Here is a 17,435-nt window from a genome sequence, read left to right as displayed (position 1 = left end):
GGCATGGTAGACATGGTCCTCTGTGGCTCAGGTAGAGCGCGGCACCGCCAACAGCTTAGGTTGTGGGTTCGATTCCCTCTGGGACCGTATATACTTGGCGCCTTGGATAAAAGCCTCAGCTAAATGGCGTCAGCAAAAAAACATATATCGAAGGTAAAATTGGGGTGAATTCACACCTGACCAGAGACTGGCTGGAGTGCAGTACATCAACAGGGTTCCTTGTGACCTGCATTACATAAGTGAAAAAAAAAAAAAAATGAACAGAAGGATCCCTTTTTTTTTCTTTTGTTCCAAAGAGCGAGCACACTCTTCGCATCTGTGCTTTTTTTTACTCATGCACGGTACAGCAGCAAACCTATCCTACGATGATGGGGGAGGGGGGGGGTCCTGACGGGTGGGTTTTAATCGTCTTCCTTAACACACGGGAGACCAGCGGTACGCGGGGGAGATGGGACATTCTGCCACAGCTCTGGGGGGGGGGGGCGGATGACTTAAAGCGGCATGCTGTGATTGTCGAAACAGAAAGGAATGTACGACCCCTTAAATGTGACCCGTTTCCCTGGGATACAAATCTACAGTGGAACAGAGGGAGAGTCTGATTGACGCCCCTGCCGCTCAGATCACAGAGGATGAAGAAAGTGGACGACCTGGCGTTCTCCCCCCCGTATCGTCACCATGCAGAGGGCAGTGCGCCCTCTAGTGGAACTAGGACTGAACCCCGTCGTGTCCCTCAGCATCAGGAGAGAAGTGAGATGATCAGACAACTAGATACATATTATACCTCCAGACAGAGAACTAGACACAGAAACAACTAACCGGACACAGAGAGAGACACACACACACACACACACACACACACGTCAGAGACTAATCTGATCAGAGTTCAGCTGGAGAGATGGGAGGAGAGGCTTGTGTATAGGGGGGCAGGTGTGTGTAGGTGTGTGTGTGTGTGTGTGATATGATTGCTATGCAGTGGTAAAGCGTAATAGCCAGTGATGATGACAGTCATTGTCCAGGTGTTTAGAGGATGATGGTTTCTGTTAGGGCAGGTCAGCGGAATAAACCAACGAGCAGAAGAGAGAGAGATCTCATTCAGCGCTCATCCTGCAGCCCTTTGAACGCCAGGTGCCTCTGAAATACATAACGTTCATATGTGTGTATATAAAGGGGGACATTGAAAGAGGACACAAAATATTACCACTCATTCGATGTCTGAAATACTACATGCTACAGAACATAGTGTGTGTGTGTGTGTGTGTGTGTGTATACAGCAGGGGGGGGGGGGGGGGGGGTAAGATGCAAACATTGGGGTGGCAGTAGGCTTCGGGGCAGCAGGGGGGGGGGGTAAAAGCTAAAGAAACAGAAACCACATAACATTCCCCTCTAAAGCAGCCGTGAACAATGACCAAGTCTCTCTCTCTCTCTCACGCTCTCCCTCCCCCCCCCGCCCCCTCTCCCTCCCTCCCCTCTCACTCTCGCTCTCTCTCTCTCTCTCTCGCTTGCTCTCCAATTTTAAAATGCATCTGCCTCTTGCTGTGCTCTTCTCTCTCTCTCTCCTCTTCAGCTCTTTGTGGGGGAGAGGACAGAGGGGGGTGTAGGTTAGGGGTGTAGGATTGGGGGGGTTCAGGGGGGTCTAGTTGAAGTCGGTCCGGTAGCTGGAGTGGTGGGCGTCTGACTTCAGATTGGTGGTCTCTGTGGCTGAGGACGGCTGCATCATGATGGGGTCGCCAGCACCGTCTGGGGAAACACACACGCGCACAGATGCACGCACGCACACACACACACACACACACACACGGTTTAGAACACAGCGGCCTCCAAAGTTAGCGATCTAAACCATAACATTTCGAGTAGACACGCCCACATAATCCAATGGGAGTTTTTCAATACTGCAACTAGCGTCTGTATGATTCCCAACGCACTCCCAATTTACTAAAACTCTGGTTGAATGATCACAGTTTATCACACTCAAAAGGTACAAATTATACAAATGATGCTGAATAATATAATAGTAAGAACAAATTGGAGCTCAGCAACACACACTCATACAGTGTAGTAAAGTACAGAGAAAAAGTAGTAGTAAAGCACAGAGAAGCATGTCTGTTCTACGTGCTACATTTCTACCTTCCTCTACATCACAGAGAACCATGTCTGTTCTACGTGCCACATTTCTATCTTCCTCTACATCACAGAGAAGCATGCCTGTTCTACGTGCTACACAGCATGTATACTAAAAATAAATAATAATAATAAAATCATTTTATTTTTAAAAAAGGCAAAAAAAAAAGTATAAATCTAGGCAAAAACTACACAATAATCAAATCCAATGGGGTGTGGAAGTCAGTAGTGTAAGTGAGTGGATGCGTGGGTGTATGGTGTAACATAACATAACAGAATCAAATAAGGAAACAGGGTGCTGGTGGAGAGAGAGAGAGAGAGAGAGAGAGAGAGAGAGAGAGAGAGAGAGAGAGAGAGAGAGAGAGAGAGAGAGAGAGAGAGAGAGAGAGAGAGCGAGCTGGTGGATTGGAGGGACTTATCAGGGCCAATCAGGAGACCCAGACAGCTGTGCTGAATCCACCTGATCAGCCCCACCCCACCTGGTAGCCTACCTGCTCAGTTAAAGACACAACAAAGATTAACAGACAGGGCCAGAGGGCTGTCACAACACACACCCACATGCACGCATGCACACACTCACGCACACACACACACACACTCACACCAGTGGCCTCACCTCTCTCGTCAGACGTCATCTGAGCCTCCAGGTCCTCGGGGGACACGTAGAACTCGGGCTCCTGGTCCATGGGGGGCCGGGGTTTACACTTGCCACAGCAGCAGTTGCAGCAGCAGCACAGGCAGCAGCAGAAGTAGCAGCCTGTCGCCACGCCGCAGCACAGGAACAAGGCCTGCAGGGAGCGACACAGAGGGAGGTGAGATACCAACATCCAGACACACTCCGACACACGTAACTTATTCATGAACCTTGAAGGGTGAAAGCTACTGGATAAAACTGTCCACAACGCACCTTCGGAGGTTGAGAAACGCTGGGCTTTAGAGTCTCTCTCTCTCTCTCTCTCTCTGACTCACTGTCTCTCACTCTCTCTCACTCTCTCCCACTCTCACACTCTCTCACACTCTCTCACACTCTCTCTCTCACTCACCTTGGCCCACCAGCTGGACAGGACAAAGTAGGTGTTGACATTCTCCTCTCCGAACTGCTCGGCCACGTAGAGCCCCAGGGAACCGTACTTGTCGTAGATGTTGCGCTTGGTGCCGTCGTTCAGGATGGCGTGGGCGTTGTTGATCTCCTTGAACTTGTCCGCCGCCTCGGGGTTGTCGGGGTTCTTGTCGGGGTGGAACTTCAGGGCCAGTTTCCTGCTCGGACACACACGTACACGCACACACACAAAGGAAAGGAATTGGTTAGGAGTCGTACACAGACTGGGGAGTATTGTCCTCTCCTCAGCCTGGTAGAGGCTCTTAGAAGCCTTACAACCAGGGTTTCCAGTTCAAGTACATTTGTAAAACTTCCAAGAGGATCAAACGTAACCGAAGTGGCACAGATATATCCATAGAAGTCAAATATCACTCCATCTTAAGTCCAGGGAGAGGCTGGTGGAGGTAGATAATCAGAGGGTGGCTCATTGTAATGGAGGGAATGGAATGAGTAATGGTATCAAACACTCCTCATTCCGTTCCATGTGTTACAATGAGCACATCCTCCAATTTCTCCCTCCACCAGCCTGCCCTGCCTAAGTATCCTTACAGTAACCCCATAACCTCTCTGTCACCGCCTAGTGGAGTTTGACAGAGCGCGTTAACACAGCAGGAAGGAAGTCCCACCCCCCCATGACCGCATTCTCTCCATCAAATTAGCTTAGAGGAGCAGAGAGAGTCGGGGCACAAATCCAACCCTCCTCGTACCTAGATTAGACAGACAATTACTTTGTGTCACATAAAACATTTTATCCTCGATGTGTCTGTTCACGAGCTGATAGGATTGGACAGTTTGGAGCTGATAGATCCAGTAGAGTAAATCTAAGCCCCAATGAGGAATTAATATTGAGAAGTAGGAATGCTGAGTGAGGAGAGGGCAGTAACAGTGACTGTCTCCCTCCCTGGCACGTGGAGGAGCCACACTGCAAAAGGTAAATCCAAGTAATGAATTAATTAATTAATCGTTTAATGACCACACGATCTAGGTCGGTGGAATTTGTTGTCGGTACAGGTGGAAAAGCTCAATACAGCAGTGTCAATTACATCAAACATACACACATTACACACATTGCACATGACTATCACAATGGACATGTACACACGTAACCACAAGACAAAAACATAGTCAATATTTACAACTTATGAAGTGCAGTACATCTGGCAGGGTTAGTGCAGTGAGTCAGGTGTTGAGAGTCCTTATAGCAGAGGGAAAGAATTTTTTTTTGAAACGGGATGTTTTGGTGGCCAGGGATCTGTAGCGCCGTCCAGAGGGCAACAGTTGAAACAGGTGGTGAGCAGGGTGGGAGGGGTCAGAGACACATTTTTTTGCTCTATTTGTAGTGCGTTTGAGATATAATGATTCAACTGATGGGAGAGGGGTGCTGATGATCTTCAGTGTTTCCTCTATATGCATTTATTGGTGGCGGGCCGCCACCAATTGATTCAGTCCACAAAAAAAAAAGAAAATACACCTCTGAACATTTTAGCTGATTAAAATATATCTGATCCTAGATCAGCGCTATAATGGATGTTGACTAAAAGTGCACCTAAATCCACGCCCATCTCTCTCTAACCACTGATCCAAAATCAGATTAATGACATTAAACATTCAGTTGACGACGTGACAAGGGCTACTCCTGATTGGTCTAAATGTGAACCGGCATGAGAACCGTGCAGACTCAACCATCCCTGCTCAGCAGTCTTACCTGCCAAAATGCTCGGGCGCCTGTGTTTTCTCCTCGCAAATAACGGGCTAAAAGTCACCGGTAGTACCATCTAAAAGATACAAAAAGCTGATCTAGCTAGCTAAGTGCACAAATAAGATATCACGTTAAATAACTTAAACGAAAACAGCGACAGATGGATGGATTTTTCAAGAAAAAAGATGTCCCAGACACTTCAAACATTGCTGAAGCTAGCAGTGGCTATGAGCGATCCGAAACTGCATGGCTGGCAGGAGCAAAGGAGCTCGTTGGTGGATCAGCTAACAACGTTTATGGCGGGGTACCACCACCACCACCAGCTACAACTACAGCGGGAGAACAAGCAGCAGCTACTGTGCGCTGTGGTATGTACACCAACATATATTACTTTTGTTTGTTACTTTTATTTGGACTTTGGATTTTAAGACCACTTTAATTAATGAAAAGGTCCAGAGTTTCTTGTTGCAAACGGAGGAAGGACAAACAACAGGTGCGTTGAAACCAACACCCAATCATGCCAGGACGATGGCTAATTTGATAATTTTGATAGACATGATAGCCATCACATCTAGTTGAAAAACTGTCGCAAGTTGAAGAACTCGCGCAAGTTGGAAATACTCGGAAACTTTCGCCAAGTTGGACATACTTTTCCTGTTGTGTTTGAGACGGAGCCAAGACTGCTCGTTTGGAAGGACATTGGATCCGTGAGTAACGTAAACCTTCAGAGCTGATGGATGGAAACCGGTATCACAAGTTTATATTCTGTATTTTTTTTTTTTTTTTTTGCCATCCTCCCTCTAGTTTTGGTTGAAATTAGGTTGTTGTTTTGAGCGCGCGTGCGCGCGGACAGGGCTCTCCGCCACTAATGTAAAAATTCCTGGAGGAAACACTGATCTTAGATGATTTTCTTACTATTCGCTGTAGTTTTTTCCGTGATTTACTGTCCGAGCTGCCGTACCAAACTGTGATGGATGAGGTGAGTATGCTCTCAATGATGGCGGTGTAGAACTGAAGGAGGAGTTTTTGTTTCACTTTGAATTTTTTTAGCTGTCTGAGAAAGAACACCAAAAGTTGGTGGGCTTTTTTGGTGATGTAGTCTGTGTCCAGTAAGGTGGAATTGGGGACTGTTCAAAACTCTCATAGAACTCATTGAGTTTGTCCGGGAGGTCAGTGTCAATGTCAGATGTAGGGGGGGGACTTTTGTTGTAGTTGGTCATAGACTTTATTTTTTTCCAGATTGTTCTAGTGTCGCTTGATGCAATCTGCTGTAATATGAAATGAATGGTCTTTATTGTCATTGATATAGTACAGGTACCAAACAACGAAATTTGGGAGGGGGGGGGCTCCCCTGGTGCTAGGAAAAAGAAAAAAAAACTAAAAACAAGAAGGGAAAAGAGCTGGTTTACATAAATAAAGGCTATGTACACTATCCACTATACTATAAAACACTGTGCTGTACTCTATGCTATGCTATACCTATTCTAACATTTCCTATCTCTGAACCTTATGTACCCGAGGGTTGTCATATTGCACATAGTGTTATTGCACATTCATTTAAAGTGTCGCAGTTTGCAGGTTTGAAATGTTCACAGTTGTGTTTCAGTATTGCACTTGATTTCAATCTAGTAGCTGCCATCAAATTGTCTAGATTGTCCAGGGCCTAGAACCTAGGTCTTTGCTGTGTTCAGGGCCTGAATGGCCCTGGGGTAGAAGCTGAGCTTCAGTCTGTTTGTCCTTGCGAACATGGTCCTGAACCGCCTGTCCGAGGGCAGCCGAGCAAAGTGTTTGTACCCAGGGTGGGATGGATCTCTGGAGATCTTGGAGGCCTTCCTGAGGCAGCGTGTGTTGTACAGCTCTTCCAGAGAGGGGAGGGGGGCGCCGGTGATCTTCTGGGCCGATCTCACGACTCTCTGTAGCGCATTCCTCTCTGCGGCTGTGCAGCTGGAGAACCACACGCAGATGCAGTAGGTGAGGATGCTCTCCACTGCGCAGCGGTAGAAGGTCACAAGCATCTCCTGTCCGATGTGGTTTTTCCTGAGGACTCTCAGGCAGTAGAGCCGCTGTTGTGCCTTCTTGATGATGGCTTCTGTGTTGATCTTCCAGGACAGGTCATCCTGTATGTGCACCCCCAGGAATCGGAGGGTTGAGACTCTCTCCACGCTCCCTCCATCGACGAGCAGGGGCTGGACCTCAGCTGGGGCTGGAAATATCTTAAATCAAGGCAATAAATGCTTGTTTTTTGTCTTACTGCACTAGTTTTAAGATAACTTTTACTGTTTTAAGACACTTTGGTCAACAAGTGACATTTTCCTGTTCTGTTCTATAATTGCTTATATTAAGTAATATTTCCCCCATTGTATAGCTTTTTTTTTTACAGTGCAGTATAATGCTCTACCAAGTGAAAGTCTTTGAGACATATGACCCCATTCCTTGATACCTTTCCAAGAATTACAATGAGCTCGTCCTCCGATTTCTGCCTCCCCTGGTATACAGGGACACAAATGTCAGATTGAGAAAAGCCTGTCAACGCAGCATTGACGACGCTCTAGCCCTGAGTGTTAAGTAACCCTGAGTTGCGCCCTCCGGGGGCCTGTGGTGTATTGTGATTCTACTGGACCCCTGTTGTGACACTAAGCCACTAATACACAGACGCCACACTGGGCTAGCAGCACAGCGGCAAGCGAAGTCCGATGAAATCAATGCACGGAACGGTAGAGAGCGTTAAAAACAAGTGTGAAGAATGTGAGTTGACACACAAAAAATGTGCATGTGCAAACATGCACTGTGCTGTGTGTTTTCTAGGGGAAACGGGGAGAGCCGTGTGTCCTGGTACCCTAGTGTGTTGTCCTCATGTTGCTCCCAGAAGAGGAGGTGTACCGTGACTCCCTGTTGACGTAGGGTAGAGTACACCCTACTGAGACTCTGTGTGGTGTAGGTAGGGTACAGTACATCCTACTGAGACTGTGTGGTGTAGGTAGGGTAGAGTACCTCCTACTGAGACTCTGTGTGGTGTAGGTAGGGTCCAGTACATCCTACTGAGAATTAGGGCTGCACGATTTGGGGGGGAAATCGAATTGCGATTATTCGGACAGATATCGCGATTGCGATTAATTTGCGATTATTATTTTTTTAAATAGCAAAAAAAAAAAAAAAAGGAAGTTTTTGTAAAGTGTGGCCATATCTCCGGCTAGGAAGGTCGTATCAACGTGCAGTTTGTTTGTACGTCTTCAGGGGACTTAGAGGCTCCCTCCTCTAGCACCCCCACAGCCCGAGCTACGAGTGAAAGAACTAAACTTACATTGGGTTGCTTTAAAGTTGGGTTGCTTTAAAATCAAGCTTCAGATTAAAACATGTGATGGAGCATTACTAACCTGACTCAGGTGGTTTGTTTCACACAACCATCTAGGAAGGCTTATTTGTTATTTCACGGTGCCTTCGTGAGCCCTTTTCATATGCCGTAACAGCCGCAAACGACTCTGAAACACTAGGTTGTTTAACTTTGTTAGACTGGGCTACGGGACGTTCACTCAACTCTCCCTTTCTGACCGCACACCCGTCATACAGCTGCCTGTGGTACTTTTTCAAGTGCTGATATAGGTTTGTGGTGTTGCCTCTGGATGTAGCGACTGTTCCACGACAGGTCGTTCACAACACCTGTTTTTGTTGCACATCAGTCGTCCTAAATCCGAAATACTTCCACACAACAGAAGTGCTGCTTTTCTTCGGGACTAAATCGTCCAACGTTGCTTCTGGTTCTGCTGAAGCCATTATCCACCATGAATGTTGCTATTGCTAGCTACCGAAACGTGGGCGTTTCACGTGCGATGTTGTTGGTGTGCGTTCATTGACGTTGACGTTCATTGACGTTCACGTTCATTGTTGACGTTCATTGTTGACGTTCATTGACGTTGAATCCGACGCGCTGTATGACGTATCCCATAAGGGTAGTGGTGGTCTAGTGAGTTGGACTTGTGATCGGAAGGTTGTGTGAGTTCAAATCCCGCCTGAAACCACACCACTACTAGTGTGCCCTTGAGTAAGGCACTTAGCCCTCAGTTACTCCAGGGGGAATGTCCCTGTAATTCGTAATTGTAAATCGCTTTGGATTAAAAGCGTCTGCTAAAAAAAAAAAAAAAAATCGCAGGCAAATCGCAGGCTTTGCGATTAGCTAATCGCATCATTTCAAATCGCGATTTCGATTTAAAATCGATTAATCGTGCAGCCCTACTGAGACTCTGTGTGGTGTAGGTAGGGTACAGTACATCCTACTGAGACTCTGTGTGGTGTAGGTAGGGTACAGTACATCCTACTGAGACTCTGTGTGGTGTAGGTAGGGTACAGTACATCCTACTGAGACTCTGTGTGGTGTAGGTAGGGTACAGTACATCCTACTGAGACTCTGTGTGGTGTAGGTAGGGTACAGTACATCCTACTGAGACTCTGTGTGGTGTAGGTAGGGTAGAGTACATCAGTGTTTCCTCTATATGCATTGATTCGTGGCGGCCCGCCACAAATACATTTTCTCCGCCACTAATTGATTCAGTCCACTTTGATTCAGGCTGCGCAATGAGAAAGGCAGCAATGTATTATGACCGGAGAACAGAAAAAAAGCAGATTGAAGCTAGATTAGGCCGCTTTCAGAGCTACATTTCGTTCCGATTTACGGTGTAGTAAGTTACAATATGTTGCAATTAACCTCGTCTCTCTCTCTCTCTCTCTCTCTCCCCTTTAATCCCGTATCCTAATCGAAAATGCGCGTGTGCTCTCTTGTAGGCCTACTTCGTATTGATGAGCGATGTGTGTGTGTGTGTGTATGTATGTACACTGCGTTCCAAATTATTATGCAAATGATATTTTTCTCAGATTTTCCTAAATAGTCGATGCAAATGACAATCAGTATAATTTTCAAGTCATCAACCGTTAGAGTATAATTCAAATTGTATTGAACAAACCTCCCAATGATGACAGTATTTTTTTTTTTTAATAAAAAAACTCAAAATGCACTGTTCCAAATGATTATGCACAACAGAGTTTCAAAACATTTTATAGGTTGTAAAGAACTAAAAATGGTAATTTGAACAGTGCATTTTGAGTTAAAAAATAAAATAAAAAATACTGTCATCATTGGGAGGTTTGTTCAATACAATTTGAATTATACTCTAACGGTTGATGACTTGAAAATTATACTGATTGTCATTTGCATCGACTATTTAGGAAAATCTGAGAAAAATATCATTTGCATAATAATTTGGAACGCAGTGTATGTATGTATGTGACTGTCAGTCACAAGTTTATATTCTACGGATGTTGTTCAGTGCTGTATGCGCGTTCCCGGTTTCATGTGTACTCTCGTGTACTTCAAAAAATATATATATATATTATTATTATTATTATTAAAAAATGTTATATTTTTGGGTGAAATTATGTCTTTGTTTTGAGCGCCAGTGCGCGTTTCATGCTCGTGCACACGAAAAAAAAATGCGCGAAAAAGTGACCAACCCTCTCATGTGAAAAATCCTGGAGGAAACACTGTACATCCTACTGAGACTGTGTTGTGTAGGTAGGGTAGAGTACATCCTCCTCCCCTGAGCTACACTCTTACTGTTTTCTCCCAGGTGTGAGACGAGAAGAGAACCGAGACCCAGTTGGACCTCGGTCATTTCTCGGGGCTTGTCGCTTCAATCCAGCACCTGGGATTTTAAGGATTTTGGGGGGATTTTCTTTTTGCGCATCGCCATCTTTCTAAAAACCCTCCTCTCCCACGTGTGAGGCTGCATACCTGTAGGACTTCTTGATGTCCTCTGGCGTGGCGTTCTTGTCGACGCCCAGCACCACGTAGAGCGTCTCTCCGGACGTGGAGAGAGAGCGCTGTCTCGCCTGTGGATCCATGGCTCCCTCCTTTTCTTTCCTTCTTTCTCTCTTACACGCACACTCACTCACTGCTTCACCACTGCCTTACCAGTCTGAGAGAGAAAAAGAGAAAGGCGAGAGGGGTGGGAGGGAGGGAGGAAAGGAGAAGAGGGAAAGAGATGGGAAAGGAAAGAGAAACTCAGTGACATGATGTAAATAACATCCTCAAATTAGACATGGCACCATCACAAGACTGGCACTCGACCAACAACCAGCCAGCCAGCCAGCCAGCCATGCAAACACAGACAGAAAGCCTTAAAGATAGACGGACAACCAACCAGCCAGCCATCCAGACAGACAGCAAGCCAGCCATCCAGTCAGATAGACCGAGAGCCAGCCTAACAGATAGGACGAGACAACCAGCCTTACAGACAGACAAATAGATCGAGAGCCAGCCGTACAGACAGACAGCCGGTCTTGACAGTTAGTCACAGACATTCCAACCAGATTACACGCACGGACAGTCAGGAGTCAGTGGACTGAATATGTAAACAGCAGTGCTGGAACACATTTCCACGCCAAGTCACCCTACGGCTATCGAACAGCAGTCTCGTGAGTGCAACTAATGGTGTATACAGCCATCCGCACCTCTTAGAAAAGAAACATCTTTTAATAAGACTGTGATATTGCAATTCTCCCATGTTGAATATTGACACCATCATTCGGGAAGGAATTCAAGGAATGCACATAAATGAAAAAAATAATCAAAGTAAAAAGAGCCATTCTCATTCGCCGACACCACTGTTCACTTGAAAGAACTAGGCGTAGCTACATTCAGTGTGTATGCGGAGTAGGCTAGGCTATGTACGCGAGAGGGAGTAATGTTCAGCACAATGTTATAGAGTGAGCTGGGTAGAGGAAGGCAGGGATCTTGAGTGTAAAAATAGTTTTCTTACCTTGAATGTATAGAATTCAATGGTTTTATCTCATTTTTAATATACTTTCCTTTGCCTCTTATATTGTGTTATTATATTCTGTATGACTAGGTTATTTATTACATTTTTAAATATGCACCCTAGGTGGAGCCCCCCCCCAGCGAAAGTATCTCACGATTGTACTCGTGTAACCGGAGTGACAAATAAACATCTTGAATCTTGGATTGAAATAACAGACTTACAGCACAGTCTGTCACCTGCTGGTGTGGGAGGGACTGGGGAGAGCGTGGGCGTCGTAGAGGAGGCTAATACACCCAGGGACGCACCACCTCACTGAGCTGGGGGAAGTTGCCAAAACACGCTGGTTGGGATTTGGGGAAGGTAAACTGATCCTGGATCTGTGCCTGAGAGGTAAATTGACCCCAGCGATAATTCACCCTAAGACAGACGGCAACAACAACAACAACAACAACAACAACAACAACAACAACAACAGTCAGGAGGACTCAATCTCCGCCCTCATCAGCCGGCAGCCCCCCACCCCAGCCCCCTGTCCCCGCAAGGCCCCAGCCCTTACTCCCTAGCCTAGATACTCTGACAGGATTTAATGGGTGAGCAAACTGGCAAAGAGGAGCAGGTTGAACGACTAGCCTACCACCATACTCAACCAAACCTTTCAGGGCTGTAGTAGTGTCTAGTGGAGTAGGGTGAGGGGCTACAGGGCTGTAGTAGTGTCTAGTGGAGTAGGGTGAGGAGCTACAGGGCTGTAGTAGTGTCTAGTGGAGTAGGGTGAGGGTGAGGGGCTACAGGGCTGTAGTAGTGTCTAGTGGAGTAGGGTGAGGGTGAGGGGCTACAGGGCTGTAGTAGTGTCTAGTGGAGTAGGGTGAGGGTGAGGAGCTACAGGGCTGTAGTAGTGTCTAGTGGAGTAGGGTGAGGGTGAGGGGCTACAGGGCTGTAGTAGTGTCTAATGGAGTAGGGTGAGGGTGAGGGGCTACAGGGCTGTAGTAGTGTCTAGTGGAGTAGGGTGAGGGTGAGGAGCTACAGGGCTGTAGTAGTGTCTAGTGGAGTAGGGTGAGGGTGAGGAGCTACAGGGCTGTAGTAGTGTCTAGTGGAGTAGGGTGAGGGTGAGGGGCTACAGGGCTGTAGTAGTGTCTAATGGAGTAGGGTGAGGGTGAGGAGCTACAGGGCTGTAGTAGTGTCTAGTGGAGTAGGGTGAGGGTGAGGAGCTACAGGGCTGTAGTAGTGTCTAGTGGAGTAGGGTGAGGGTGAGGGGCTACAGGGCTGTAGTAGTGTCTAATGGAGTAGGGTGAGGGGCTACAGGGCTGTAGTAGTGTCTAGTGGAGTAGGGTGAGGAGCTACAGGGCTGTAGTAGTGTCTAGTGGAGTAGGGTGAGGAGCTAAAGGGCTGTAGTAGTGTCTAATGGAGTAGGGTGAGGAGCTACAGGGCTGTAGTACTGTCTAGTGGAGTAGGGTGAGGGTGAGGGGCTACAGGGCTGTAGTAGTGTCTAGTGGAGTAGGGTGAGGGTGAGGAGCTACAGGGCTGTAGTAGTAGTGTCTAGTGGAGTAGGGTGAGGAGCTACAGGGCTGTAGTAGTAGTGTCTAGTGGAGTAGGGTGAGGAGCTACAGGGCTGTAGTAGTAGTGTCTAGTGGAGTAGGGTGAGGAGCTACAGGGCTGTAGTACTGTCTAGTGGAGTAGGGTGAGGAGCTACAGGGCTGTAGTAGTGTCTAATGGAGTAGGGTGAGGAGCTACAGGGCTGTAGTAGTAGTGTCTAGTGGAGTAGGGTGAGGAGCTACAGGGCTGTAGTACTGTCTAGTGGAGTAGGGTGAGGGGCTACAGTCTGGACAGGGGTAAGAGAGGGAATCATGTCAACTTCATTCATGGCGTTTCTACCTGCTCTGGGGCACCACCCAGCTCTCTGTCTTGTGCCACCAACCCTGTCACTAGGCACCACCACGCTTAAGCCCTCCCCAGTCCTGGCCCCACCCCTGGATAATCACCCAACCCTGTCAGAGGAAATTAGCGGCTTAGTCGGCTTAGAGAGAGGGAGAGGGGGGGGGGGGGGGGGGCGGGGGACATGTTTGCTTTGGCAATGTAAGATGTCTCTTGTTTTATTCATTGAATTGAAAGGAAGGTAGAGAAAAAGAGAGAGAGAGCCTATGGGAGCCTGTGAAAACAGTGCTACAGTCAACATCAAGTGTGTGACAGAGAGCTCTCCGACAGTTTTTAACTGTATACTAAAGCCGTACATAGACCATGCTGTCATGACAGCTATCATTGGGCTGTATGAGTCACACAAGAGGCCAGAGGAAGTAATGAGGGTATTGGGTTAAATACCACACTGGGCAGGCAGGCATACACAGCCCAATAAGGTGACCTACATGCATCAGAGGCCCCTAAATGAAGCTCAGCTGGGCTTGGGAGATGGGGGAGAGGACAATTGCCTTTCCCCTCTTTTGTTTGAAGCTGACAGACGGCCAGTGGATTTGACAGACTTCTCGAGAGCGGGAGGTTCGCACGCACACGCACACTCGTTCATTGTGATTCTGCTGGCTGAACAACCGAGAGGTCTAGGGCCCGCTCTCTTCCATCTCCCTCACTAGGACCTCCCTCCTTGACCCTGTGATATCCCTCTACTCTCCTCCACTCCTCCTGTGGTTATTTCTCCTCTCTCCCTCCCTCCCTCCCTCCCTCCCTCCACCTCTCTGAGTCGTGACCAGGCTGGCAGCCCTCTCCACACCATCATTAAGTCTGATTACTAACAGGGTTCTCCTCTCTGTGCTGAGCTCTGCAATGCAGCTTCCCCCCCCCCCCCACTACTCCTACTCCTCCTCCCCTCCCCTCTCCCCACTGCACCATATGGACCAGTCTAGTGAGCTAAATCTTCACCAGGCCATCTCTCGAGTCACTCCCTCTCTTTCTCTGGATTTGTTTCTCTGACTGGCCTTCACCCTCATTCCAACTCTCTCTCTCCCTCCCTCCCTCCCTCCCTCCTTCCCTCTCCTCTGCATTCACACACTCTACTAAGGTAAGCAGCTAGCAGCTATTCAGGTTTGACGCTCAACTGAAGAGGGGCAACACTTGATGGAGTAAAGAGGTAAAAGGAGAAAGGGATTCCATAACGGATGAGGATAAAATAGAAAATAAAACAGTGAGCGAAATAGGAAACCTATCACCTATAGGAGAATCACCGTGGTTGCCATTAGCGAAGAGGCGTGTATGGAACTAAAACCCTCACCAGATGTCTGGGATTGCTCCTTGACTGACACCAACACCCACCACACACTATCAAGCTGATGTACCATCAAGTACCATCAAGCTGACGCCTAGAGAAATACTCCCTGGAACCAGACTCCTCACTCCCTAGTCTAGCAAATCAGAGTCTGCATCACCACACTTAAGCCAATCAGAAACCACACCGCCCCACTTTCGCCAATCAGAGACTCCGCATTGCACCACTTTAGCCAATCAGAAACCCACATCGCCCCACTTGGCCAATCAGAGACACTGCACTGCCCCACTTTAGCCACACAGTGCCTACATTGCTCTACTTTGGTGTAGTCAGTGACTTGCAAGTCCGTGGAGCGTTCGTGAGAACCTCAACAGCCATTGGTAGACTCTATCAGCCTGGCATGAATGAACACAGTGCTGCGGTCCAATGTGAGCATCTGGGAGTCTCATGTGTTGTAATAGTCCAACACTGTGGGGCTGTCTCTACGTGCGTTCTCTGGCCTTTGCACTAACATTCGTAGGTCTATATATAGGGAGGCCTGTATATTCATTGGGTGTGAAAATTGAACCAAAATTTGCTCAAATGATTTGCTTGGAATTCAATAGGCCCACCACAGAAAGGTTAAAGGAGCTACACGTGAACTCTGGCTCCCCTGTGGTCACCCGTCAACACTGCAACTACTAGGAGCTGTGTGTTTACTAGGGGTCGGCACTGTAATGGTAATAATACACCGATGAGCCAAAACATTATGAACACTGACAGGAAGTGAATAACATTGATTAGCCTATCTTGTTACAATGGCACCTGTCAAAGGGTGGGATATATTAGGCAGCAAGTGAACAGTCAATTCTTGAAGTTGATGTGATGGATGCAGGAGTAAAGACCTGAGAGACTTTGACAAGGGCCAAATTGTTATGGCCAGACGACTGGATCAGAGCATCTCTGAAACGGCCAGGCTTGTGGGAACGGTTTGAGGACCACGATGAAGTGTTCACGGTGTTGCCCTGGCCTTCGAATTCTCCAGATCTCAATCCGATTGGGCATCTGTGGCATGTGCTGGACCACGGCAGCTCCACCTCGCAACCTACAGGACTTGAAGGATCTGCTGCTAATGTTTTGGTGCCAGATACCACAGGACACCTTCAGATACCACAGGACCCCTTCAGGGGCAGCATAATAGGCAGGTGGTCATAATGTTTTGGTTCATCCGTGTATAATGGTAATAATATAATGGATACGGCGACCCACGGGATTTGAAGATGCCCATGGTGAGCTTCTCATTACTGTCATAAAATATCTGCTCCCTTATCTATTAAAGCAAATTAAGAACTTCCTTATTATTGCCTCGAATGTGAAAGACTGGACACAAATTAGTCCTAATCACCAACGGTATTAATCATATTGGTTCACCTGCACTTTACTTTCGTTTGGTAACTTCTGTTTTTGTTTTTTAGTCACTTTTGAACACTTATTTCTGCAGCTAGAAAGTTGCGTTGGTGCATTGATAAATTGGAACTATTTTGCTCTTTCTGAGGCATGCAGTTAGGATTTTTTTTTTTTACTTACGATGGTAATACTAGCCTATATGACCCGGGTACATTTCAGGGCAGTTCATGGTGTGAACAAAATATACCGCCAAACACTAGTGTTTGACCATTTTTATTACTAGCCCTTAATAGTCGCTTAAATAACCTGTCCATCTGCACTGGCTGTGTGAGGCTTAACCTGTCTATCTGCACTGGCTGTGTGAGGCTGTGTGTGTGTGTGTGTGTGTGTGTGTGTGTGTGTGTGTGTGTGTGTGTGTGTGTGTGTGTGTGTGTGTGTGTGTGTGTGTGTGTGTGTGGTGTGTGGCATCTCCTTCTGGAGCAGGCAGCCTGTCGACCCCTGTCACAGTCACCCACCTCCCTGCTCCTCCACCCACCTCCCTGCTCCTCCACCCACCTCCCTGCTCCTCCACCCACCTCCCTGCTCCTCCACCCACCTCCCTGCTCCTCCACCCACCTCCCTGCTCCTCCACCCACCTCCCTCAACAACACAGATATGTACCAGAACAGGAACACTCGTCTCTTAAAACATGATGACAGCAGAGTGGCCCTGGCCCACTTCTCCATCACGCTCGGTCTGTCTCTCTAACACACACAGCTTACTGTACCAGGCACGCTGGAAGGTATTTTGACTGGGGGTGCTGAGGTGCTGTCTATATACGCTACAGGGGAAAAAATTGCCAGGGAAAAAATTATACCGATTTCTCTCCCTCCCTCCCTCCCTCTCGCTGATTGCTCGTTCGCTCACACGCACACAGTGGCATAACGACGGGCCCCAATGCACGGGCAATAATAGTTAAGCACGCACGCACCCACACACTACAAAGACGTAACGTTAAATATTTTACCAACAATGTGTGGGAATTTACAGTAATTTCCACTCAGCTCACAGTGTCCCACAATGTCCACAAACATGATGTTGACCATTATTACAGACAGCACTCCATGTCGATTGTTA

The 17,435-nt window shown here is 47.4% G+C and overlaps 1 protein-coding gene across 1 annotated transcript in view; it reads right to left on the bottom strand.

The window, feature by feature from the left end:
* Positions 1–1,633: 1,633 nt before the first annotated feature.
* The window catches only part of dnajc5ab (DnaJ (Hsp40) homolog, subfamily C, member 5ab), a gene marked incomplete at its 3' end in the record, with an annotated part of 23,788 nt that continues 7,986 nt past the window's right edge, over positions 1,634–17,435 (bottom strand). The window contains exons 2-5 of the mRNA XM_080535097.1: positions 10,699–10,882; positions 3,162–3,375; positions 2,735–2,906; positions 1,634–1,737 (exon numbers count right to left, since the gene is read on the bottom strand). Of these exons, the coding sequence (XP_080391223.1) occupies positions 1,634–1,737; positions 2,735–2,906; positions 3,162–3,375; positions 10,699–10,808 (600 nt within the window). The 5' untranslated portion in view covers positions 10,809–10,882. The remainder of the gene's footprint in view (positions 1,738–2,734; positions 2,907–3,161; positions 3,376–10,698; positions 10,883–17,435) is intronic.

Source organism: Nansenia antarctica, assembly GCF_963989245.1.
Source record: "Nansenia antarctica genome assembly, chromosome: 6".
In the NCBI taxonomy this organism is placed as follows: Eukaryota; Metazoa; Chordata; class Actinopteri; order Argentiniformes; family Microstomatidae; genus Nansenia; species Nansenia antarctica.
The sequence above is the reverse complement of the archived record's forward strand: the minus strand, read 5'-3'. Positions and strand labels throughout refer to the sequence as shown.